This window comes from Psittacula echo (genome assembly GCF_963264785.1).
Source record: "Psittacula echo genome assembly, chromosome: 6".
Classification (NCBI taxonomy): Eukaryota; Metazoa; Chordata; class Aves; order Psittaciformes; family Psittacidae; genus Psittacula; species Psittacula echo.
In genome coordinates this window covers 61,729,194-61,755,025 of record NC_137743.1, presented here as the reverse complement: position 1 = coordinate 61,755,025, position 25,832 = coordinate 61,729,194, and the positions used below count along the sequence as shown (strand labels likewise).

The 25,832-nt window shown below is 44.3% G+C and overlaps 1 protein-coding gene across 2 annotated transcripts in view; it reads left to right on the top strand.

The window, feature by feature from the left end:
* The window catches only part of ZSWIM8 (zinc finger SWIM-type containing 8), a 79,161-nt gene extending 53,916 nt beyond the window's left edge, over positions 1 to 25,245 (top strand). Inside the window, exons 11-27 of one of the 2 annotated variants that reach the window (XM_080620512.1) lie at positions 53 to 184; positions 1,088 to 1,267; positions 1,841 to 1,906; positions 2,529 to 2,712; positions 3,313 to 3,411; positions 4,345 to 4,469; positions 5,720 to 5,951; positions 7,105 to 7,257; positions 8,028 to 8,250; positions 8,436 to 8,725; positions 9,958 to 10,181; positions 10,471 to 10,953; positions 11,567 to 11,735; positions 14,110 to 14,283; positions 15,344 to 15,463; positions 16,399 to 16,577; positions 17,877 to 25,245. In XM_080620512.1, the coding sequence (XP_080476638.1) occupies positions 53 to 184; positions 1,088 to 1,267; positions 1,841 to 1,906; positions 2,529 to 2,712; positions 3,313 to 3,411; positions 4,345 to 4,469; positions 5,720 to 5,951; positions 7,105 to 7,257; positions 8,028 to 8,250; positions 8,436 to 8,725; positions 9,958 to 10,181; positions 10,471 to 10,953; positions 11,567 to 11,735; positions 14,110 to 14,283; positions 15,344 to 15,463; positions 16,399 to 16,577; positions 17,877 to 18,080 (3,237 nt within the window). In that variant the 3' untranslated portion in view covers positions 18,081 to 25,245. The remainder of the gene's footprint in view (positions 1 to 52; positions 185 to 1,087; positions 1,268 to 1,840; positions 1,907 to 2,528; positions 2,713 to 3,312; positions 3,412 to 4,344; positions 4,470 to 5,719; positions 5,952 to 7,104; positions 7,258 to 8,027; positions 8,251 to 8,435; positions 8,726 to 9,957; positions 10,182 to 10,470; positions 10,954 to 11,566; positions 11,736 to 14,109; positions 14,284 to 15,343; positions 15,464 to 16,398; positions 16,578 to 17,876) is intronic. The other variant, XM_080620513.1, reaches the window with a different exon arrangement.
* Positions 25,246 to 25,832: the final 587 nt, after the last annotated feature.

Sequence of the window (25,832 nt, the reverse complement as noted above, 5' to 3'; positions counted from 1 at the left end):
CTTCAGCCTGGAGGAGTATTGTTTGAATACTGACATTTGTTCTTCCTTGCAGATCCTGTTTGCCTGTGCGGAGGCCCTGCATGCACATGGATACAGTAGTGAAGCATGCCGTTTAACCGTAGATCTTGCAAGGGATCTACTGGCCAACCCTCCAGATCTCAAAGTGGAGCAGCCACCAACTAAGGTAGAGAGCAACCTTGTTTAATTTTGGGGGGAGACAGTAAGTTAGAAAGATTATGTGGAATGGATTACAACAGCATTTCCAGGCTGTGATTTGGGCCTTTCACTGATGCTTTCTCTGAGTTGAATGTCCCTGGATGTCATCAGCGTGTCTGATCACTCTGTGTGTGTGTGAATAAAATAAGAGGCTATTCAGCAGAATTTGGAATCTTCAGAAACTCAAATTTAGTTAAAAGCTTCTTTGCTTTTCCTTACGTTTCAGAGAGAAGCTTGTTTTTTTGTGTTAAAAGCTGCAGCTCCTTTAGGAATCTGTTTTAAACCAATTGAACAAAACAGTTTGTTTGACGTTAAGCTTCAAAGGATGTTTTGTTTAAGAGATACCTGCTACTGTGTGCTACAAGTTTATACAGCAGCCGTAAGAAGTCTTGATTTTTGTGCAGCTCTGTGCAGATGACCCTATTTCTTGTGATTCTCTCCAAACCTTAGTCTCCCATTTCACAATGTGCAGCACTGGAAATGTTACAGGTTTTGCTGTTTAAGGGTAAAGGATTGGAGAGGAAAGAAATAAGCATAAGCTTCTGGAAAATCACTTGTAGTGGCGCTAAGTAGTATATGTTGTATGGAATGGTTCCCTTGGAAAGGACAGGCATGCAACATCTGCCTGCACAGCAGCAGTCCAATAGTGGACATATGTCACATCTGCAGGCCAACTCTTCCACTGTGTTGTGCTGGGTTCAGAAAGGGGAAGTAATGATATGGATTTGTGATTCCTCAGCAAATGGAATAAAATTTAAATGTGTTTTATGCTTTCTCCTGTTCCCTAATTATTGCAAAGGGTAGGAACACAAGCATAGAATCATTTAGGATGTTTAGGAAAGTGTCCTGTGACAAATTCCTCCTCACACAGGGCAAAAAAATCAAGGTGTCAACCAGCAAGCAGACATGGATGGCAACCAACACCTTATCTAAAGCTGCTTTCTTGCTGACTGTGTTGAGTGAGCGACTGGAGTACCACAACCTGGCCTTCCAAATAGGAATGTTTGCTCTGGAGCTGCAGAGACCACCTGCCTCTACAAAGGCTCTGGAGGTACGAAACATCTCAGAAAGGCAGTATATGTAGGCAACGTTGTTTTGCATGAATGCCCGTGTGGTTTCCATTTCAACTCCTCACATTTGGTTATGCTTTCATGTTTCCTTAAAATTAACTGCAGTGGGACTAAATGGATTGTGTGGACATCCCGTTAGCACATATTGGTCTGCCAGAAAAATAGTTAGAAATAGCGCTTCTTCTGGTGTTATCTTAATTGATAGGTAGCTCAGATCTCATGTGCCAGAAGGCCTTTGGTTTCACATGAAGCTACAGGCTTGAAAATATTTAAATGAGTACAAACTCTTACGAGTATATTATTTCAATTAGAAAAGTTTACTTCTTATCGTAAATAAGTTTCCTGTTTGCTTGGCTAATCTGGGGAAAAGAAAGCTATTTGTAAGTGCAATTGTCCATATTTGCATTGGTGAAATGAGTTGAAGCTTATTTCTTAAGGTGAATTGGTGTAATTGTTGTTCTTGCTGATATCTCATTTGTTGGCAAGTGAAGATATGCACTGTGCAGGCATATTATTTTGGACAATGCTTGATTAATATTAGGCTTCCTGTTTAGAAAAAGAAGTGTCCGGTTAAGACCTTGTCTGTGCAATTTGCAGCTGCCTTGTTTTTCACTGCAGAGGTGTGTATTGTTGTTAGGTATCCACCAGCTACACTTGTTACACTAATTATCTGTACTTCTTACCGCCTGATTAGATTGTGAGATTGGCAGTCACTTACTACCTAAAAGAAAACAATCACTTTCACATGTTAAGAATTGAGGGAATTCAGGAATGCCACAGACTAGTGAAATGTAGGATTTCACCTGGGTGGCATGGGTGCTGCCACCCTGTGTCCATTCTTCTGCTAGTCAGCCTCTGTTGTCGTGAATGGATGCATTATTTAACACAGCATCCTTTCTTCCCACAGTTAGGAGTAATCACCTTTTCAACTCAAATATCCATTTGAATACTTCTCCTAATGTTCCTATTAAAGCTGATGTGGTTTTTTTTTTCTATATACAGCTCAAGAGCAATAAATTGAGTAAAAAATTTGCGTATAATATGAAGCAAGACTTGTATTAGATTTGAAAACCTGTGTTCAGTGTGGAGGCAGTAGTCAAGATGGCTAGGTTTCTAATAGTTGTTATAATTTAATGATACAATAAAAATCGTTGCTGTACTTTATGTATAGGGAAAAACAGTCTACTGCTCACAGGCCTGTGCTGATGACAGCTTCTTCTGTTTACTTGTGGATACTACCAGGTGAAGCTGGCATATCAGGAGTCTGAGATTGTAGCCCTGTTGAAGAAGATTCCCTTGGGCACTACTGAGATGAACAGTATTCGAGGAAGAGCTGAAGAACTACGAGAAGGGACATTATGTGATTACCGTCCTGTCCTGCCTCTGATGTTGGCTAGTTTTATATTTGATGTACTGTGCACTCCAGGTACTGTCTGCATTGGCTTGAGTGTGCCAACAGCGTATTCTGATATGTCAGCTCTTGAAGGGTTTTCAAAGCAAAACTGTCTTCTTTATAAGAACAAACTAATCTTGATTCTTCACCCAGTTGCTTGAACTTCCCCACCACGTTGCTTTAGAGGTACTTTGTGTCCCAATGGAACTGTGTGTCCTTCTTTCTTACATTTGAAAACAACTAAGCACTTACTACATTTCAGCACTCTGTATGCTCTGCATAGTTATGAATGATTTTTCTACTCTCATGCTGGTTATATTCAGAGGAAGCTAATATAAATTTAGTATTTAAAAAAAGAACACAAGAAACTGGGATTCTGACTGAATCAAACTAGACAGGTATATTGCGATGACTGACTTGGCGATATACCTGCCTGGTTTGAAGCCTTCTGAGCTTAGAGAGAGAAAGGGAAAGAACAACTCCAACAGGACAGTGCTGCAGTCTTAAAACTGGTACAGGACTACGAATAGAACCAGAGGGAGCTTTGCAAATTCAGAAAGCTCTCAGAAATGTCTTTTGCCTTAAGGTCCTCAGTTTGGAAAGCTGAGTACTAATTCTGTTGTTGTCTTTTAGTGGTTTCTCCTACAAGCTCTAGACCTCCAAGCCGTAATTGGAATAATGAAATGCCTGGAGATGAAGAACTTGGTTTTGAGGCAGCTGTTGCTGCTCTTGGTAAGAATCTTTCCCAAGAAAATTCTTCTTGTCATCTATATTTTGCATCCTGCCTCATTTTGGATGGTGAGAGTTCGGGTTCATTCGTAGGGTGAAAGTTAGTAGTTCATTCTAGTTTGGTGCAGAAATTAAAGTGTTTGCATGGTTTGTCAGAACCAGACACAGAAGGATTCTACATGCCAGGGTTGAGGTGTCTTTGCAAAGCTGTGAAAAATGGAAGTGGGTTACAGTACAGGAACTGTATATTAAAATAGTAATATGAATTTTAGCTTTCTTATGGCTTTTTTTGTCACAGAAGATGTATTGCCTGGGCTTTAATGGGGATGGACACTTTCAGAGAGCAAAAGGCAATCATTTGTTCTTTGAAGAAGAGGTTAGACAATGATAAAGAATAGCAGAAGTACTCTTAAGCATAATCATATCATCTTAGCACAATACTGGATTCTTGCCTCATTATATCAGCTTCAGCAACAAAGCAGTGATTATATATATTGTGTTGACAGTACAGTGTGCCTGCTTAAAAGCAGCATGCAAAAAGGAGTAGAATTAATTGAACAAGGCCTGTCCTCTGTTGTCTCATCTCTGAAAGGAGAAAGATGAGTTCTTTATGGTGTGGGAATGCTGGCTTATAGCTTCTGCAGAAACTGGAGAAGCTTGTTTCAAGATGGAGTTGTGGGATTGCCTGGTCTCTTTTCCTGTGGTGTTTAAGTTCTGGTTGTTCTGACATTTGTAGCAAGCTTAGTATTCTGGGAACAGACAGCAGCTGCTGTTTATTCATTACCTATTTCTGAAGTTAACAGAAAAATGGCGGGGAATCTTTTTTGGTTGTGACAGAGAGGTGAATAAAATAGTCTGAGGTATACATAGTGCCCAGGATGTTGTGTAGTCCCATGAGCTCGCTTGTCTCTTTGTCCACTCTCTTCTGGCCTGCAGGCATGAAAACAACTGTTAGTGAAGCAGAACATCCTCTATTGTGTGAAGGCACCCGAAGGGAGAAAGGGGATCTGGCTCTAGCCCTGATGATAACTTACAAGGATGATCAGTCTAAGCTGAAGAAGGTGAGTTTTCCTCTGAAAGGAGAGATGTGGAACAAAACATATTTGAATTTTGATGGATTTGATAGTTTTGCCAGTGAGCATAAGTTGCTGTGTCATGTACTAATATTTACAAGCTGCGTTGTGGTATTTATGTTCCTCCACTGATGCAGAATCTGATTGCAGAGTGTGCATTACCCTGGAAGAGGCACTTTTTCTATAGGTTTCTTAAGGTCCAGTTGGGAGATGCATTGGCACTGGTTTTAATGCTTTTGGTTACCTGCTAAAAAAAGTCCTTTGTCCCACAGTTTTTCTGTGCACTCTGTGTGCCGTCTGGGGATTGCTTCTGTTTTGCTGTAGGGATGTTGGCTTGTAAAATAGTTTATCTAGCAAAGCCTTAGTATCTTAACCTCTCCCCTCTTTGATATACTATTTCAGTCCATCTGTGCCTTAATTTCCCATGCAAGAGAGATAGTAAAACTCTACTGCTCCGCCCCAGTGGAGGAGAAAAATACCCAAAGCGCTGAAGCTTCAGGAAGGGTTTTATTAATCTTTTATATTCAGAAACCCTTCTATCCAGCAAGAATATTATTAGTCTCTTTCTGTCTCCTAAAGGAGAAGCACTTTTCCTATACTCTTCTCCAGGGAATACCAGTGGCACTGATATCAGTCATCTGCAAATACATGCTCTGTCACACTCATGGTTTTCATTTCATGTGGAGAATGAACAGTAGAAATGGACAAACCCATGCATTATTCCCCAATTATGTAATGAATAGGGACAAGAAAGTAGGCTGATAGACGGTGGTTTCTCTAGTGGCTTTACCAGTTTCTCAGTATGGTATGGCAGGATTTTTTGAATGTTGAGCACGTAATTTTGGTAACTTAAACACATCTAATGATTGACAGAACTAAATATAGAGTCTTCCATTCTGTCCTTGATATACCAGAGCTACTTATTTGTTGTGAAGTTTGGGTACTTTTCAAATAAATCCAGTGGCTGAAGTGAAAATGGGAATATTACTGAGTATGAATGAATCGTTGCTTTCTCAGTAATGCAGACCACATGGATTTCAGCTGTGCTCATCTTCAGTCCAGGAAGACAATGCTTACTTTCTAGAGAATAAGCATTTTCCTTTTTTTTCCTCAACAAGATATTGTTCACCAGAAGCTGATTTGGTACTTGCCCTCTGTGTCTTAGTGTAATGCCTGTTCTCTTATCCTTCCGCTAAGCTCGTTTTTAATTATTCCTCTCCCTTTTTCCTTGCTGATAGATTTTAGACAAACTCCTGGACAGAGAGAGTCAGACTCATAAACCGCAGACTCTGAGTTCCTTCTACTCATCCAGCAAGCCTGCAGTAGCAAATCAAAAATCTCCTTCCAAACATGCTGCCCAGTCCGCTGCGGCTATCCAGCAGCTTCCAGGGGCTTCTGTCACTCAGCAAGCTGCTGTAAGCACTGCAGTCCAGAGCAGTCCTGAGAATTTCGTGGAGAAGAGTGCGCAGGGTAAGAGGTGCTTTGTAAGGGCTATGTTGAAACCCTTCTGTCCCCTGTGCAAAACTGGAACTGTACATTTCTGTTTGTTTTGGGAAGTAGTGATTATATTACCATGTGGCTGCTTGGTGGTTACTAGAATGTCATTGCCCCTTTATCTGTTTGGCTGAATCCATTTCTGTGCACATTCTTGTTTCATAGAGGTTCAGGCTGATTTGCAGGTTTTCCTATCTTAAGCCAGTTGTATAACCAGTTAGCATAAAACTACTGTGACTCTTTTAGGCTTGCATCACAGAGGTGCAGGATTTCAAGAAGTTACACACTGAGTCAGGTACAGTCATGCAAGATAAATACCTAAGATTGCTGAAGGTATTAGACAGAAACTGGGGTTGTTTAATCTGAAGAAGAGAAGGCTCAGGGGGTACCAGGGAGGATCTCTACTACCTGAAAGGAGGATGGAGAGAGGAGGTGGCTGATCTTTTTCCCTATCCAAGTGATAGGACAAGAAGTAACGACCTCAAGCTGCACCAGGGGAGGTTTAGACTGGATATTAGGAAAAATTTCTTCACTGAAAGGGTGGTCAGGCATTGGAGCAGGGTGCCCAGGGAAGTGGTGGAATCACTCTCTCTGGAAGTGTTCAAAAACTGTGTAGACAAGGCCCTTGTGACATGGTTTAGTGGTGGACTTGGGAGTCCTGGGGTAGAGATTGGGTTTGATCTTAAAGGTGTTTTCCAACCTAGCTGATTTTGTGATTCTGTGATTCTATGAAACGTGGTTTTCTTCAAGCTGTGTTTCCACTTTGGTGGCAGGCATCACATACAGCAGCATTTGGTGGAAAGTAAGTGCTCTCTTAACTCTTCCCAAAGAGATCAATACTAGCTGAGGATGACTGCAATAAAGTTAGGGTTGCTGGAGCATTTTTATTGTAAAATTTTTTCATAGTTGCAGCAAATCTTCCAAATCTTGAGGAGTTCAGATTAGATGTTCTTGGCCTGCTATTGGATGATAGGCTTAATAGTGAAAGAAAACTGAGAGTCTTGCTCATAAATAGCAATCATTTTATAAAAATCCTGCATCTTTTTATGTCTTTTAAATGGCCACATCTGGTTTTAGATACACAGAAATAAATCATCATGTTTACCTTGTCACTGTCCTCTTTATGCAGACAATTCTCAGAAGTCCCCCTGTGAGCCAGCTGCAGAGGCCACTGTCCTAAAACAAGAGGGAAAGGTCCCCAGTCGTCTGGCCCTTGGAAACCGAGGTGGATACAATGGGAGATGCTGGGGTTCACCTGTCAGGCAGAAGAAGAAACACACAGGTAGGAACAGACTAGTTCATGCAACGTCTAGTGCTGTGCTAGGCAGCCTGCTGGGGTTTCATCAATTCCCTTGCTCTTTCATTCCACTTGTCAGTCTTTCCTGTACTACAGCCATAGCTGATTGTCTCTGAGATGTCTGGCATGGAGAAATAGGTTTTGCTCCAGATTTCCTGCCCACTTCTGTATGACAAGTTACTGTATCTTTTTCACACCAGACATGTTTTGGGTGATGGACTAGTTATCCAGAGCTGAATGATTGCTGGACTCTGGGAGCAAAGCACTGTGCTCCAGAAACAAATTCAGAGGAGCTGCTGCCTCTTTATACTTTTCTTGGGAAAGGTGTAAGTTGGAGGCTGAGGATGTGAAGAAGCTTTTTGTAAATTGTGCCGCATATATCAGAAGGCTTTTGTTCATACTTGTACAGTCTGTGGAACTTGACTTTGTACGTATATTTGCTTCTTGTTGTTATACTCTGCCACAAAGCTTGGCAGATGGGGTGAGGGGCCAGGATGGTATGAAAGGGGAAATAAAGACATGTTGTTCTTGCACTCTTCTGCTTTTTAATCTGAGAACTGTAAAATGTCACTGCTAGCTGTGGCCAAACTGACTAATTTAATCTCTCTTAATTTGCAAAGTTGAATGCCTGGCAGCAGTAAGGCTGACTGACATGACTGATCTTAGTTGGGATTGTAGGTGATACAGATAGGAGTTTACCTACCCACATTACATTTACCAACCCTGGTGACATTGCTATGTTGCTTCTGGTGTAGGCATGGCTAGTATAGACAGCAGTGCTCCTGAAACCACCTCTGATAGTTCTCCAACACTCAGTCGGCGTCCGCTACGTGGAGGATGGGCAACAACATCCTGGGGCAGAGGACAAGACAGTGACAGCATCAGCAGTTCTTCAAGTGATTCGCTGGGATCTTCCTCTTCCAGTGGCAGTAGGAGAGCCAGTGGGGGAGCCCGTGCAAAGACTGTGGAAGTTGGCAGGTAATGAATGATACCAGTGCAACCTCTAAGCCTGATGTCAGGGAGCATGTGTGTATCGGAAGATACTTCCTTGGGAGAGTTTGCTTTCTTCCCTCTGGACCCTAAAGACAGGAACTCTGTACTCCAGCTAGTGAATCTGGCATACTTGCTGCTGTCTGAAAGGTCCCTCTATCTTTTCCTTCTAGGTACAAAGGGAGGCGGCTGGAGAGCCATGCTCCTCATGTTCCAAACCAGCCCTCAGAGGCAGCTGCTCACTTCTACTTTGAGTTGGCCAAGACAGTCCTTATCAAAGCAGGTGGAAACAGCAGTACCTCTATCTTTACCCACCCTTCCTCCAGTGGTGGGCACCAGGGACCACACCGCAATCTTCACCTCTGCGCCTTCGAGATTGGGCTGTATGCGCTAGGCCTGCACAACTTTGTGTCTCCTAACTGGCTCTCTCGAACCTACTCCTCCCATGTCTCTTGGATCACAGGTTACAGCAAAACTGTTATTGGGAAGCTTACTTTTGGGCAGGAAGGGAGGGGGAGGAAGGCAAGCTTATTCCCAGAAATGGTGATGCTGATGTGCTGTGGTAGCCACGTAAGCTGCTGGCACAGCTAGCAGTAGACACTGAGCACCAGTGATTTACACAGTGGCGCTTCTTTGGCCTAGAAAGTTCTTGTGACCTGTTTCTTGTTTGAAGTGCAACATGCTTTGTTCTTCAAAGCCATAGACCACTTCTCTCACAGAGACTGGTCTTAACTTCTTCTTCAGGGGCCTGCTGGAGGCACAGACATTTGTCAAGTCTGAACTTGCTGTTTGGCTGTGTTCATCATTTCACTGTCCTCCTCCTGTTCACACCCAGACCTACTACCTGCTCTCTATGCACATGGCTTCTAGACCATGATAAACACCCCTGAAAATTCATGTTTTCCTGACATGATGGAAATAGCGCATCAGTCCAGGCTATAGCAAGTTCCTTTCACTACCTCAGATGGATCTTTAACTTAACTCTGATAATGGTACAGTATCACAGTATGCTAGAGATTGGAAGGGACCTCAAAAGATCATCTAGTCCAATCCCCCTGCCGGAGCAGGAATACCTAGATGAGGTTACACAGGAATGTGTCCAGGCAGGTTTTGAACGTCTCCAGAGAAGGAGACTCCACAACCCCCCTGGGCAGCCTGTTCCAGTGTTCCGTTACCCTCACTGAGAAGAAGTTTCTTCTCAAGTTTAAGTGGAACCTCTTGTGTTCCAGTTTGTACCCATTACCCCCTGTCCTATCATTGTTTGCCACTGAGAAGAGCCTGGCTCCATCCTCGTGACACTCACCCTTTATATATTTATATACACTAATAAGGTCACCCCTCAGTCTCCTCTTCTCCAAACTATAGAGACCCAGCTCCCTCAGCCTTTCCTCATAAGGGAAATGCTCCACTCCCTTAATCATCTTAGTTGCCCTGCGCTGGACTCTCTCCAGCAGGTCCCTGTCCTTCTTGAACTGAGGGGCCCAGAACTGGACACAATATCACCATCACTATGTGCTTGCATATTGAGGGCTCTTGCCTGTCATGTGGTTTTGGGAGGAAGAGCCACTTAAGGGAAGTAAGTAGGTTCTGTTGCTGCCCGTGAAGGAAGCAAGGGGTGCACCTCCTGTTGAGGGAAAGCTGACTGGAACTGCACTGGGCATACAGCAGTGTGAGAATCTTCTCCCTTCCTTTTAGGGCAAGCCATGGAGATTGGTAGCGCAGCCTTGAACATCTTGGTGGAGTGTTGGGATGGACATCTGACTCCCCCGGAGGTGGCATCATTGGCAGACAGAGCTTCTCGGGCCAGAGACTCCAACATGGTGCGGGCAGCTGCTGAACTAGCGCTCAGCTGTTTGCCCCACGCCCATGCCCTGAACCCAAATGAGATCCAGAGGGCTCTGGTGCAGTGTAAGGAACAGGTGAGCATCACATGGAGGCTGGCTAGCGCAAGCTGATTTCTAACATCAAGGATATGCTGTTACTTGTGGGATTGGCTCTTCTGCCATTGGACAGCTTTTATCCCAGTTTTGTGCATTTCTTTTGTTTCATGAATAACTCTGGTTATTCTACTGCATAATTGTGATCTGTCTGCTCACCATGGTTATCAGTCATTTTAGAGTGCCTTATACTTCTCTCCTGTTGTAGTTTTGCCTTCCTGTGTTTCTGGTATTTCATTCTTCACTTCTGTTTTTTTTTCACTGCCCCCAGGATAATACGATGCTGGAAAAGGCCTGTATGGCAGTAGAAGAGGCAGCCAAAGGAGGTGGTGTGTACCCAGAAGTCCTCTTTGAAGTAGCTCACCAGTGGTATTGGCTTTATGAACAGACTGTTGGTGGGACCCCAGCCCAGAGAGAAGGTGCCACTGGCTGCAGTGCCAGTGGTGCACGGGCTGCCTCTGAAGCAGCACGTGGGTTGACAGACAACCGGGTGACCTCTGAGGCAACCACTGTAACAGTGGCAACTTCGGTAACAGCAACAGCATCAGTCATGCCTGTGATCTCTGTGGGGTCAACCATGTACCAGCAGCATACGATGGCAGGGCCAGCAATGGCGCATACACACACGCAGGGTCTCCATCCTTACACCACCCTTCAGACCCACATCCCCTGTAACCCGCAGTATATTGGACACACTATCCAGCATATGCCACGCCCAGCTGTCTTCCCAGTCCCTGGCTCGGCATACCCACAGGTGAGTGTTGCCTGGTGCTTGATCATTTACAGTGACTTTGTGTAGCTGCTTCCAGAGGGATTATATCAGACTGAGGAGAGCATGGAGCCTCAGACCTGCCATGGCTTGAGATCTAGCTTCTGCTCTCAATTACTTGCTAATCTGTGGTGCTACTTTGGTTCCCCAGCTCAGCTTTTGCATAATAAGGAGCCTTCAGTGGGTGCATTGAAAGTCTCAAGAGAGCATAAAATGTAATACATAAATAGTTCCTAATTTTTATTGCTATATAGTTTCTCAGAAGGCACTGGACAGAAAGCTTGTCTTCTTGAGGACCTGCAGACTAAATAGAGGCTATAGAGGAAAAAGCAAGTAAGAGTTATTTTAGCCTCTGCCTATCTTTGAAAGTTCTTGGGGTAATTTTCTTAAAACTGATTAGATTTAAAAGAAGGAGGAGCAAGCAGATGTAATGGTCATGTGGTGTGGGTAGTTACTGTGCTGCTTCTTTCTGTGCTTCCACCTCTCTGTCAGATTGGACTTCCCATGCTCTGGGGTTTATGTGGGAACATTGTATTTTGGACTACTTCTAAGCAGTCAGACGAATTAGACATGACTGTTATATTTTTTTCTATTGTAGGGTGTCCATCCAGCCTTCATAGGAGCGCAATACCCTTACTCAGTAACACCACCATCACTGGCAGCTACAGCAGTGTCATTCCCTGGAGTGCCCGTCCCATCCATGACGCAGATTGCAGTGCATCCTTATCACAGCGAGACAGGAATGTCATTGTCTTCCAATGTAGCAAGTAAGTGTTACAGCTCCGGGCTGTGTGTAGCATAGGTTTGTTTACTTCGTCTCCTAGCTGTACTCCAGGCAAGTCCTGCTCCTCGTTGACTACAAGTTCTGCCAGGGTTCTTGCACTGAAATGTTCTGGCCAAATCCGCTCTATCCTAAAGATACAGATGCTCAGGGGTACTGGGATTCATAAGGGGGCCTGATTCAACTAATGGAGCTTTAATTCTGTTTAGCTACATTTTCAGTATGGGATTATTTTGGCTTCTCAGATTAAAGTCTGGTTAGAGCTATTCTGGCTGTTCTGACTTATCAGAGGTTTGTTCCTCCTCTCTTTTTAGCAAGGTGAGCATAGGTTGAGCATAGGTGAGCATAGGTTGAGCAGGCTGTTATGGTTCCTTAAGATCTGGGAATAGAGTGCAAGAAGCAGGCACATTTCTGCTGCTAGTACTAATTTTAACTGATTATTAAATTTAACTAATTAATTTAACTAATTATTAAATTTAACTAATTTTAAGTACCAATAGTGCTAATAGTACTAAGTCTTTCCTGCCTGAAGGGGTTGAAGGTGGCCAGTATCTGAAATTTGGAACTTCTGTAGAGAGGACAGCTGTTTTGGCAGGATCATTTCAACGGCAGTCTGGTTGCTCACGTTGTGTTTGGACTAGAGTGGTGGTGGAGACCCATCAAGTAGTGTGCAGCACTGGAACAGCAGATGTTGACTGAACGGTGGACGTGCTTTCATTGCCACGGGGTTTGCACCAATGAGTCATGGTTGACCAAAGCTCTGTTATCCCCTCTCTCAAGAGGCTGTAGTGTTTGCCTCTGTATGTTTGCTTATCACTCCTTTGCAACTCACCAGGTGCTGGAAGACTGGTATGTGGGAAAATACTTCAGAGCCTTCATATCCAGATTATCAGGAGAATCTTTTAAGTTATTTTTATCTTGCATTTTGATGCCAAAAGGCCACGACAAAAGCAAATAGAATAGTCCTGAAGACCTCAGGATCTAAAGAGTGTCTTTTGCAAGCAGGCGTAGTCCTGGGCTGATGCTGTGACTCTGAATTGTGAGAAATCATTTGTGTACTCCTCCAAAGAGTTATGAATTCTTCCAGAACTGCTAACTCATCCTAGAGCACTTAAAATAATAACAGGAAAAAACAACCCCACCCTTTCCAGTTGCCATTGTTTATGGATTGCATAAGCGTCTGTTTTCAGTTCTTAAAATACTGCTTCACTGTTCCTGGAGTACCAAATCATGTGGTGACACTTGAGCTCTGGCTACAATTCAGCTCATTCTTACAGGTTATTCTTTACCAGGCTTCAAATGCAGCACAGATTTCATCCCGCTTTGTGGGTGTTTGGCACTGTGTGTCTGCTTGGTTGAGGAGGTCAGACAGATTTTTCATGGGAGCACATTGTTCTTGAGTGTTCAACTGTTCACTGGTAAACATTAAAAAAACAAGCTGGAGGTGGCAGAGGAAAAGAAATCGGAACTTGGAGCATTGTGGTGATGCTGGTATAGTAGCACCACATAGAATCGTAAAATAAGGGCAACAATGCGCACACACCTAGTGGCATCTCTGCTCTGGAACTGGCAAGCAAACCTTGCTCTTTTTCTCTCTGTAGCGTTCTTGAGAGGGGGAGTTAGATATACTCTGTTCCTTGTCAGAGTACAGCTTATTGTCTCAGTGCTAACTGGTGTCTCTCCAAGTTGAGGTGGTACATAGTGGATTTTCCTGTGATTTCCCTTGATTTTGCCCATGCTAGTTAAGTATCTGAAGGTGACAGCTTCTCAAGTTTCCTTACTTGTTTTTACCTTTGATATGTGCTACGAGCATATGCAATAGCTGTTCTTTCCAAGGATGAATTGGAGGCTAGTCTCCCGTAACACTCTTCCCTCATGGTAAGCTGTCTTAAAACAGAAGTGGAGCAATCTCACAATGTTGGACTTGATCTTTGAGTGACTTAATACAGTTCCTGCTCCATGATTTTCCCCAGGAATTTCTCATCGGATGTAGAGATGCACATGCTTATTTCCTTGGACAAGAAATCAGAACCAGACATTTCATTTAGTAATGGCAAAGACCTCTGGGTCAACACATGTATTTACATGTAAAACCTGGACGATGTGCATGTTCATGATATACTGCTAAAGAGATAGACAAGCATGTAATCGACTGTCTCCAGACCCAGCTTGCAAAGAAAATAGAGATATTCATAGCCCATTGTATTTCAGTTGTAAGTCTGTGGTTTGTAGTTGCTGTATTGTTCTATTTAGGGAACACTACACTGACAGGGGGTGGTCAGGTGAGGGAGATGATGGCCCAAGTGAACCTTCCTTTAGGCTGGTGCTGGGTCCTAATGCTGCTGTTTTGCTCTCTTCAGTAGGAAATGTCCATGCAGGATCAACGTTCCCAGCGATTCAGGGGGCTTCCATGACAACCATGTCCTCACAGCCCAACTCCCTTGTTACAGGGAGTTTTCCTGCCGAGGATGAGCAGCACAGTCAGCCTGTGAGCCCCCAAGGTCTGCACTACCTCCACTCTGCATACCGAGTTGGTAAGGACGGCCAAGTGGGTTTCTATGGCCCCTTCTCAAGGGCTTCAGGGCAGGGTTGCAGGCAATTTGCTGCTGCATCTGTTGGGGGTGATGGCATCTTAGGTACATGGGGAAAGCAAGTCCATTATGGTATGTGGAGGCTAAAAATGGAGGCAAAGTAATAGAAGATTGAACAGCTGCTGTTGAGGGCTGTCAGAATAGAAGAGAAAGCTAAGTGGGTTAGAGCTGGGAAGAGTCTTGCCTTTCAGCAGGCGTACATAAAGGAGTCTGGATAGGGCTCTGAGGATATGATTGTGAAAAATGAGCAGCTCCTGCTGCTCATGGATGGTGAAGGCACGCTTCTAGTTTAATAAAACCATAATATTCAGAGGCACTGAGGGATGTGCCCTGTGCCTCTCCAGCTAGGTGACTGAAGACTGACATGGAGGAAACTTCAATTTTGTGGAGAGTTAGCCAGAATTGCAGTGGTAAGTGGTAAGCCATGAAAGGTGTTTAATAGCCTCAATAATAGAGAAGTGGGGGTGGGAAAGAGGGTCTGGAAGATCAAGGCATGGCACCTGTTGGTATTTTAGAAGTGTTTAAATGGGAGGATTTGCCTGAAGAACTTTAATAACATGAGTGACATCTTTTTAGTCTGGCAATACTGCAGCTCAGAGTTGGCCTGTTGTCTTTGCAGAGGGGTAGGTTGGTTTGGGTAGCTTCTCTGTTGTGAAATTTTGAGCAAATGTGTTGCTTTCAAGACACCTTCTGTAGTGCAGCCTTTGGGGCTATCTCACTGACCCTGCTGTAGATGCTTAATAAAGTATCTCTTTGCAGCTCTTGTGAGCTGTGATGGCTGTGCGCATTTCCCAGCCTGGAGCAGCAGATCCAGATGTTCTTGCAGATACTTCCTGCGGTGACAGGCTCCAAGATGGGCCTTTTGTGTCTCTCTGAACTCTTTGCAGCTAGGGAATTTTCTGCTGATGAAGGGCCAATCAGGTTGCGTTGCAGTGAGTGAAATGCTAGACTGAGTCTTACTGGGCAGAAGTGCTGCTTGACTGTGGCTGCCCCTTTCTCACAGGGATGCTGGCTCTGGAGATGCTTGGCCGAAGAGCTCACAACGACCACCCCAACAACTTCTCCCGCAGCCCACCCTACACAGAGGATGTAAAATGGCTCCTTGGGTTAGCTGCAAAGTTAGGTAAGGCTCAGAGCAGTACTTCATCAGAAATCCACTTGCTGGGATTTGGACCACGGTGGGAAAAAGCTCTTCAAAGAGTGAAACTTCAAAGAGTGGGTGAGCCTGATATCCAGTCCCATTTCTGAGAGTGTTTCAGAAGATTCCTGCTGCTCTTTCATCCAGGCAGTTGTCCCATTTCTGGGTTCTGTAGGCATGCTGTTGAATTTTGAGGCACTAGATGAAGTGCATGGGGTTGGACAGGGCTCAGAGCTTGTATCTCTTCCGTTCTATAACAGTAATTCTTTCTTGTAGGTGTTCCTCTTTCTTATCTATATTTACAGCTTCTGTGAAGGCCTTTTATAGCAATAGGTGCTCAAACCACCAGTTGATTGGGGTTTTGGTTTTTGTTTTTACTTCCACTTTGTTCTTGGATCTTTTTTGTCAGTTCATGTTTTCAATTCTTTCATAAGTGGTAAGAACTTCAAAGAAACCAACCTTTTACAAACAACCTGTCTAGTGGCATGACTTCTGCTGCTGCTGCTGGGGGACCAACACTGCAGGCAGTGATGGGGAAGCTTGACTATCTCCAGCCTCCCTGAGGCCTCAGTGCTGGGGTATCTAGGTGCTTCCTAGATGGGCAGTCAAGAAGCAGTGGGAGGAGGTGCAGTGTGTCCTTGCCTCTGTAGTTATCTTTGCCATGTAAGTTTTCTTTTATATCCACTTGAAATAGGTGGACATGGGAAATACCAGTCACTGAGGTGGTACCTGGTATCTACTCAGACCTGATGGATATATCAGGATGATCTCTTGTCCCCATGCGTTTGCTAGACTGTCTCCCTCAAGCCTGCTGGAGGATACATTACACTGAGAAGAAGGTGCTCCAAATCCAGGTTCTTGCTGGGAAGTAACTGGTATCTCTTACTTTAACACTGTTGTTCTGACTTCTTCCTGTGCAGGTGTAAACTACGTGCATCAGTTTTGCGTTGGTGCAGCCAAGGGGGTGCTAAGCCCTTTTGTGCTCCAGGAGATCATCATGGAAGCTCTACAGAGGCTCAACCCTGCCCATGTGCACAACCACCTGCGCACCCCAGCCTTCCACCAGCTGGTGCAGAGGTGCCAGCAGGCATATATGCAGGTAATGTGTGGTCTGCCTTCTTGGCTGTCAAAGCTTCCCTGCCTGCATGTACTGTCTGTGTGTGCATGTGCAGAGGAGAAGGGACCTTGTGTACTGATAGCTGAACTGGTCCATTGCCTGATGCACCCTTCTCCCTCAGGAGCAATGAGAAAAGGCATCACTTGCCAGTATTGAGAGTGCATGCAAACAACCTCATTGTACTGCTTCTTCCAAAGCCTCTTGCCTCCTGTGCTCTCTGTGAAGGATGGGGTGGTTCTGTGTTCCCTGTCCTCTTTCTTCCTCATTCCAAATGCTACCCATACCTTTTAACTTACGTACTTTTTCTTCTCTGTGCTTTCAAGCCCCCTGTCCACCTCTCTTCATAGCCTGTCTTTTTTTTTCTCTTTCCTTGTTTGTAACCTGTCTTCCCCTGGTTGTGAAGCCTGGGCATGGCTGTCTGGTGTGCCAGTGCTGGCACTAATAGTGGAGGTGGCTTGGTCAGCCCAGTACAGATGAGATATCCTGGGATTTATTGAAACCAGAACAAGTGTTTAGGTCAAGTTCGACAGAGCCTTGGGTGGCATGGTTTAGTGGGAGGTGTCCCTGCTCATGGCAGGGGTGTTGGAACTGGATGATCTTAAGGTCCTTTCCAACCCTAACTATTCTATGATTCTATGTTGAAAACAGTGTCGCATGTTCCCTAAAACAGGAACTCCAGAACAGGACATTCCACCTGTACATGCTTCTCTTGAATAAATGACCAGAAGGGTGGTTCTGCAGATGTGTTGCCCAGGTTGGATGAGGTGATACTTTGGAGAGATGAGAGCTTTTTCACTTGAGCTCAAAAGCTGGTCATGCAGTTTTGAGGCCTTAGTTGAGAAGCTAATAGAAGTGACAGTGTGAAGCCTAGTGATATTTTGTAGCAGGTTAGTGTAAGCCCTGCAGTGAATGTGCTGGGTTCCCATGTGTAACCTGCAGAACAAAAGGTTTAAGGGTTAGATGTTGATGGGTGGTGGGGTACAGCATTAGTTGGCCCTTTTGTGCTGTGCAATGGCCCGATTTAGTGCTCATGAAGGAGAGAACACCTGCTGATGCTGTGGAGTGCATTTTCGTGCTCTGAGGGAACCTTTACCTTGTCTGTGTTTAGACTGTTAAGATATGGCACTGCTGTCTTTTAAGCTAGCTGTCCTCTGTTAGAGCCTCTGAGTCTTGGGGCCTCTTATGGGTAACAGGATCGTGCAATATTGAGTCTTCCTCTGACTGTCACAGAATGAGGATGATGAGCAAACACCTAAAGGCTCTTTCCCTGTTCCCATCCAGTACATCCATCATCGTCTGATCCACCTCACTCCAGCTGACTACGATGACTTTGTGAATGCCATCCGCAGCGCCAGAAGCGCCTTCTGCCTGACTCCCATGGGCATGATGCAGTTCAATGATATTCTCCAGAACTTAAAGCGCAGCAAGCAGACAAAGGAGCTGTGGCAAAGGGTCTCTCTGGAAATGACCACCTTCTCGCCATGACAGCGGGCGGAGCTCCATGGACACACAGCCCTTTGTCCCGCATAGTTGTAGTTCCATTTACACCATCCTTCCTTCTGGTGTCTTTTTTATTTTAGATTTAACTTGTTGGAAACCACTGATCTGATGTATTTATACCATGACATTCCTCTCCAGCACTGTTGCGTGTTGGCGCTCCGCTTGCTCGCTCTTCCTCCTCCTCCTCAGTGGGCTGCAGGCTTCAGAAGCATCAGGAAACAAGAAGGAAGTTGAGCTGGCTGCCCTGTGGTGTAGTCACTGCTTTTTTCACAGAGCCCCTGAAGGCTGTCCTGCGAGCAGTTTGCAGTGTGAACACGCACGTGTTAGGGGGGTGGGGGATTCTGTCTTAAATATTTATTTTGGCATTTATAAATATGTAAACTTTTTTTTTGTATGGGCTTCTCTTACTCCACATACCACCTCCTTTTGGGAGAGGCTGGGACTGCTCTGCACAGCCAGCCATGCTCCCTTCATTCCTTTCAGCACCTCCTGCTGAGAGAAGCTGAGACTGGAGTAGCAGGGCCAGGGCCACCTCTGCAGCTTCCTGCAGCAGCTGCTGAGGGCAGAGGCTGGAGCTTGGGCAGTCAGAGTCGTGACTGCGCCGAGCTGCCTGGAGACTGCCAGAAGTGCTTGGGCTCTTTCTCAGGAGCATCCCTCATTGGGCACTGCTGGCTCATAGGATGTTTTGTTCAGAGTTGTACAATCGTGTTTCTTTTTGCTGGGGTATTACTCTCCTGTAATCAGTTTCTTATCCCTTGTCTTGTTTCCTGATTAAACACTCGTTTTCTTAGACTGACTCTCTCTTCTCTCTGCTATGATGTTGACAGTCTGATGTTGCTGGCCAGCTTGTGTCAGTGGGAGCTTTTGTGATCTCTGGTAGATAGCTGTCCTCCCTTGGGGGACAGCAGCCCAGCGCAAAACAGCTGGCCAGAGCTTTTACACAAGCTTGCCTAGTACTGCTCTGAGAACGAAATGCCTCTGCAGAGGCTGAGGTATGTGCAGACTGGGTCAAGTGATGGGTGTCAGGGCAGCTGGTGGAAGCCTGGGGTGTTCTGCCTACACTTCTGACAGCCAACAGGTTACTTTGCTGGTCTTCACACCAGTGGTATTGTGTGGTGGTGCAGAGCTCTGTATTTTCAAAGTATCATGCAAAACAGTAGCTGTTCACCTTGATGTAATTGTTAAAGGTGGCTAGTGGTCTGCTGCCATGCATTTTGGGAGATGTTTGGTGGACTGTGCAAGATATACAGTAGGGACAGCACTGTGGAAAATTAGTTTTAGAAAGCTTTTATTTTTACACCAAGGAAGTCAGAAAGGCTCCTGTCATTTGTGAGCATACAAGCACGTAAATCTCAGGGCTTTTAAAACTGGAAGTCAGATGACTGATGGATGTTAAGAATCCAATTTCTCAGGAGTAATGTATTTTGCTTCTTACTTGGGTTTGGCTAATGAGAGTGGGGAGCTTTTAGTTTCTACAAGTTAGAAATATGTGCCTGTTTGGTATTTTCACTGATACTCTTAAAAATGAACTAACTCATACGCACAGGGCAAAACAGATGAACAGGCTGCTTTGGTTTGACTTTGTGTGCTGCACAGGCCAGAGCGTGACTGAGGTTCCTATGCTTCTGATTGTGGAACAGTAGCTGTTTAAAGATCTCCTTACAGCCCCTTGTATTCTTCCATAAGGTATCTAGTTACATGCCAGTTATAAATCATAGATTCATAGAATGATGATGTTTGTAAAAATGTGTTAAGTTTTGTGGCCTTTAAACTAAACAATGTTGATTATGAGCTGCCTGTTACTGGGCAAAACTCCTGGATTTGACTGGAGAGCACAGCCTGATGTCTGGAAGGTTTGGGTTCCTGGAATATTTTCTGTACTTTCTCGTTCTTACATGTTCAGGACTGGGAAGGGAGTTTGGAGAAAAATTAGTTTTCTAATGAAGTTTTATCTTTTCCTTTCTACTGCTTATAGGAGAAAATTTGGGGAAGAGAAGGCAGCATCTTCTAGAATGAAAGAAGCAGAAGAGAAATGGGCAAAAGAGATGAATGTGTTAAATATCAGGAGGTGAAGTGACTGTTGCTGCATTGAGGATTTGGATTGAATAGGGAAATGAGGTGGCAGAGCTTTATCTATGGTGTCTATTAGAAGATTACACTTAGACCCTGAGCAGACAAGGTTTCATACCACTGTAGTTAAACACCAGGAGCATGAGAGCACTGTCACCAGTATCTTTGTATAGGAAAAATACAGTGGAGCTGCTTACCATGAGGTTAGAAGGGACTTTATCTGGAAGTGTACTTTCTGTCATTCTGTGTAGATGCCATGAAGACAGTAAGAGAAAAGAAATCACAATGCCTGTTTTCTTTCACTGTACTCAATCCTTTTTCTGTTTGGTTATTTTGCCCATTCTAGTCCTCATACAGGTTTGTACTGCTTTCATATGACAGACCCTGTCAGAGTTGTCTTCCAGCAGCTGCAGAGTCCAGACAGAGGAAGAGCCAGGGAATCTCACCGCAAGCTGACACTGACTGAACAAGCAGCTCAGTGGTATGAGACACAGGTCAGTAGTTTCAGACATTTCCAGTCTTTTCTCTGAAAGGAGGAGTTTGCTCAGGGTGAGCAAACAGAGATGGGAACTGTGTGGAGTTGCTGCTTCCAGAACACACTTTCAGTCTCAGATCTCTGTATCTGTTAATCTGTTGTTGTTCTTGAGCTGTATCCCATGGAAATGTATCTGAGCAAGGAAGGGAGAAAGGAGATGATGATGGATTTTCTTGGCATGTGGCTGGGAGGTTCTTCAGGTATTTTTCCGTTATAAGAGATAAGATGAGCCCTGGTGCTCACAGAAGCACTAATTTACTATTGAAGCAGAAAAATTATTACCCAGTTAGTCTTCTTAGTTTGTTCCCTATTCCAGGAGCAGGGGGAATACTTAGGCTCAGAGGTTCTGAAAGGACATTTCAGCAGAAAGCCCATAAAAAAGCAGAGGTTGTAGCCAACTCAAATTTCCTTTGGCTTTCAGTTACCACGTGTGTTTTTTTCACTTAGAGTAAATGTTGTCTAGGTCCTTGCCATTACCAGCAACTCATGAAGTGGCTGCAATGAAGGCCAGCTGCCACAGCATTTGGATGCTTTAGAGTTCTTCCAGTGTAGAAATTATTTTACGTAGCTGAGAAGCCGTTTTCTGTGGTGGCTGCCACCTCTCCCCAGGCTGGGCATCAAACGCTGAGTTCAGTCAGTACTAAGAGCTACAGGTGTTTGTCTGGACAGGGCCTGGCACACATGATATTCTGGGATGGGAGGCCTTGCAATGAGTTATTGTCATGTTTGGTGAAGTCTAATTCACTGTTCCTTCAAGGCAGGATGAATGAGGTCTTTTGACTGTGGCAGGGGGGGTTGGAACTAGATGATCTTAAGGTCTTTTCCAACTCTAACTATTCTATGATTCTACTGTGTCCTCTGTTCACAATGACATGCTTCACTTGCCAGACTTGTTTCCTCTTGTGACCACATGAAATACACCTTTTAGCTGTTAGTCTCTGGAAATAACAGCTCATTTCAGTGGGGAGCTGGAGTCGGATATGTACAGGTGCAGGTGAAACCAGCTGAGAATTGGCTGATGGCTTTACTGCAAGATACCTGTAGGCCATTTTTCACTGTCCTTCTAGTGTTAAAGATCAAACTACTTAATAGTCCTAATTAGGGCAGTGTGCGGAGGGCAGCCTTGAGCTCTGACTTAACCCACTGTCTGCACTTGAAGTTTTGCAGGTATGTCAGCTGAACAACCTGGCAAGGGGCATAGATGTGCATTTTGATGCTTGGTCCAAGGGTCAGTACATGCAGGTGAAAGCAGATGGTGTTCCAGTGTTAGGATACTTAGAAGTGACTCCCTAAAGACATAGATTCCCTCTGCATATATAGTAGGTGCCATACATCAAGAAATGTAAGGGAGAGGGTGTGAAAGTTTAAGGTGAGGGGTATTGTAAGTGAAAGAGCCTTTTTTCCCCCCTCCCCTGAGGAAGGTGATAGTGGGTGGCCCTTATCTTTACCCCTTGCCTGTGTGCAAGTCTCGTCCTGTATCTGGCACAGCAGCATTTCTCAAACTTAAACTGTTGATCCCTGCATAGTTTTTGAGTCTTTAGGGTTAAAATCTTGGCATTAGTGTAGTTGGAAGACATGCCAAGATTGCATGTTGGATATTTGGCTTGTCAGAAGGAATAGTGTGATTTTTGCTCTTACAGAATTGATGAAATAAAGGTTTTGGTCATAGCAAGCCCCATTCCTTGGAAAACATCTTGTGCTGCTGATGATAACCTTTTTCTATGTAGATCAGGTATGCCAATCTCTGAGAGGGCCGGCTCCCCTCTTCCCTCTCCAGACATGTTCACCTACAATCACCTTTCTTCCAGGTGAAAGTTTTCCTTTGTAAGCACTTTCCATGTTAGCAGAACAGTTTTTGCCTTTGGACTTCAGTGTTTTTACAGCCCACGAACAAACTGAGTTGGAGTTCTCAGCTGATGAAAAAAGATGCCTAGCAACAGGTATGTCTGGAGTTAGCTGCGGAGTGTGTTTCTGTCTAGTTTTGTTTGCTGTCATTAATATTTATTTAGGATATGTATTTTCCTGCTCTAAAAGCCTATTCAGAAATAGCCTCCTGGGGAGTTTTTGAGCCTAAACTGGTTTTAAATTCTTTGTGTGGGTTTGTTTGTTATCAAGCAAGCCTAGCACTGTTGTATTTTGGACTAGAATACGGGCTTTTACTTTCCCAGCTTGTTTAGTGCTAGCTTAGGTATTGCTACACAGTGCTGTTGTGCACTGTGCCTTGCAAACCCCAGCCCACAGAAATGGAGTAAGCATTGAAGTTTCTCCATGAAGCTTATCACCACCTCCTGGTGTACCTCAGCTGTAACATGATGTAAGTTTAAAATTGTCTGTCATTGTTGGGAAAGTTGTGTTTTTCTTACCCAGACATTAAGAGGATGACAGGGTATTAAAATGAATTTCCCAGGATGCACCTGGGGAGTGTGCCAAAACAGGGAACTGCTCAGAGTATGCTACTGAGGTTGGCAGGTTGGGCCATGAGGATGGCTCAGCATTTGTTGATGATCGTGACTGTTGTATGATTTTGCTTTTAAGCTCTCCTGATGGAGTGAGCAGCTCTCAACTACAGTTTATTTAGACTGGTTTGTGTTTTCTCTTTCTGTGCCTGAATATAAAGGTGCCCTATGCCATGGTTATGGTAAGCAGGAGCTTTCTTAAACTGTACCTTTTAGGGATTGGGTTATGGTTTTTCATTATTTTTTTTTCAGACTACCTCCCCTCTCACTACCCCTCCACCCCCAGCATAATTCACATGTGGCTTCTGAACTCGTTTCTGCTTCCTGCTTCCATTTTAAGGGTACTCACACGTGGGACAGGGCAGTGGAGGCACCTGTCCAAGAGTGGCATTAACCTGTGAAAGCTGGAAGTGCAGCTTGGGGCTGTTCTGTGACAGGGTTTTCATTTGAGCCTATGCCTAGTTAATGCTCTTTCTCAGGATAATGTCCAAGTGCTTCATGTGCTGTCAGAAGGTCCCTTCGCTCTATAGTGCTTCTTGTTGGTAGAGACAGTGACTGTGATCTGTGAGTGGCTTTCTTTTCCTTTATGGTGGCACCTGCTTAGTTAATCAACAGCGGCTATGTTTCCACTATCTCCTTCCATGTTGTGGTTTACTTTACCTTGCCTCTTTTAAGTCAAGTCAGCCACGAGAGTGTCTGTCAGGAATTTTTGGGCTTAAAGGGCAGCTGTTGAGCCTTAGTGTCAACACAGTGGTGGTGTAATTCCAGAAATGCACCTTTTACAGTGACTTAAGGGGCTCTGAGACCAGTCTGATTTATGATCCTCTGCTACCTACTATATATGAAATGACCAGAAGCCAGGTTTCAGACTCTTGGCGCACCATTATGGACATGCTGGTATACAGGCATTTTAGAGAGACTGTAGAGTCAGTAAGAGTATATAGATGAAAATGGGGAGAAATTGAGTCTTGGAAGAAAACCACTCACTCTTTAAAGCCAAAACAAGATAAATACATTTCTACATAGTTCTCAAGAGTAGTGGCAATGAGTGTTGGGAATAAGTTTCTGGTAGCAAAACCAGCTTGCAAATTGTTTCTCAGAGGCAAGCATTAGTTCCTGATCTTAACAGTGGTCAGTGTTTATGCTCTTTTTTTTTCACCCGCACAAGCCTTTAAGAAAAAGGGGAAAGAAAAAAACTGTAGGTAAAGCCCTGATAACTGGAGAGGGAGGTACCAGTGCTCAATCCATGTCCTACTGTGTAATGGGAGATGATACTCCTGGCTTGAGGCAGCCTGCTGAAAACACTTGGGTTAGTTGCTGCTGTCTTGGTGCTTTCCTCGCAGCTGCACCATGTCAGCTGGGAGACACTCAAGATTCAGCATGGGGGATGAACATACTTGTTTCAGATTCATTTGACATGTTCGAACCTGCTTGTCATAGGTTTTCTTGCCATGTTACTACTCATACAGCAGCATGACTAGCAAGAAATCAAAGGATTCTCTTACTAACTGTGAGGGCTGAAAAACAACAGGATGAGTTTGAGCAAGCTGCTCATTAGAGTCACAGAGCTCAACTCTTTTGTGTGTCATTGATTTCCAGGAGCTGCAGGCTTCTGCCAGGAATATGTGCCTTTGCAGTGCTGTCATCAATGGAAAACTGCAGTTTTAAGATACGAGATTTTTACGTAGTCAATGCAGGCTGCCACCTACAGAGAACTGCTTCCAGTTTCCTTAAAAGGTCTTTTCTCTGTAACTGAGACTTGTACCAGTACTTCCTGTACCTAGCAGAAAATGGTAACAGCCTACTTCTAAATATCTTCCCAACTGAATTCCAGCAGCTGTGTGGGTGTAGAAGTCCCAGCCTCACATGCTGAGCATTCTTTTCTGAGGTTGGTATATATATATTTCTTTTAAAAAGAAAGAGGGTTGCTTGGTCTTGCCAGTTCTCACCATCCATTTACCTTTCCAGTTTTGAAGAGTGACCTTTCTGACACCTGGTCAAATCACTCCTTTTTCAATAGGTTGGTTTCCTATGCATCAGACCGAAGAGTATTTTTAATACATTACAAATAAAAGTTCAGGTAACATTGTGTGCTTATTGTTTTCCTTGTATTAGATGTGAGCTGCTTACCATGAAGTTCTGTTGCTAAACATTTAGGTAAGAAAGGGAAGACAATGAGGTTTATTTCCACTCTCTACATGCGAAGGTCTGTAGTGTGTCAGTACCAAATGGGACAGTATCTAGTAACACGTTTATCTCACTGGAAAAGATGGGGTTTGTTGGCTTTTTTGATATCACTGAGATTGTGATATTATAAAAGCTTCTTGTAGGAGGGGGTGTGTGTTTCCACAGCTTTGAAGAGACGTCTGGAAAGAAGGTAGCTTCTGCAGCAGTGTGCTGTCAGAGGGAGTTACCAGATTTGAAGATGACTCTTCATCAGCTAAATCAGGTAAGGATGTCCTGCATTTGCATCTGACCACAGCCGGTGATTTGTTTGCCCATTAACTTAAGCAGTAAGAACTAGCACAGCATTGAAATGAAGCTATGTATCTGAAAAGAATTAATAATGAGAATAAACAGCTGCCCTTTGCTGCCTTGAGTGAATGCCTATCACCAGTCAACTAACCCTGACATTTACTGAGCCCCTCCCAGTATCTATTCCTGGTACCTTGATGA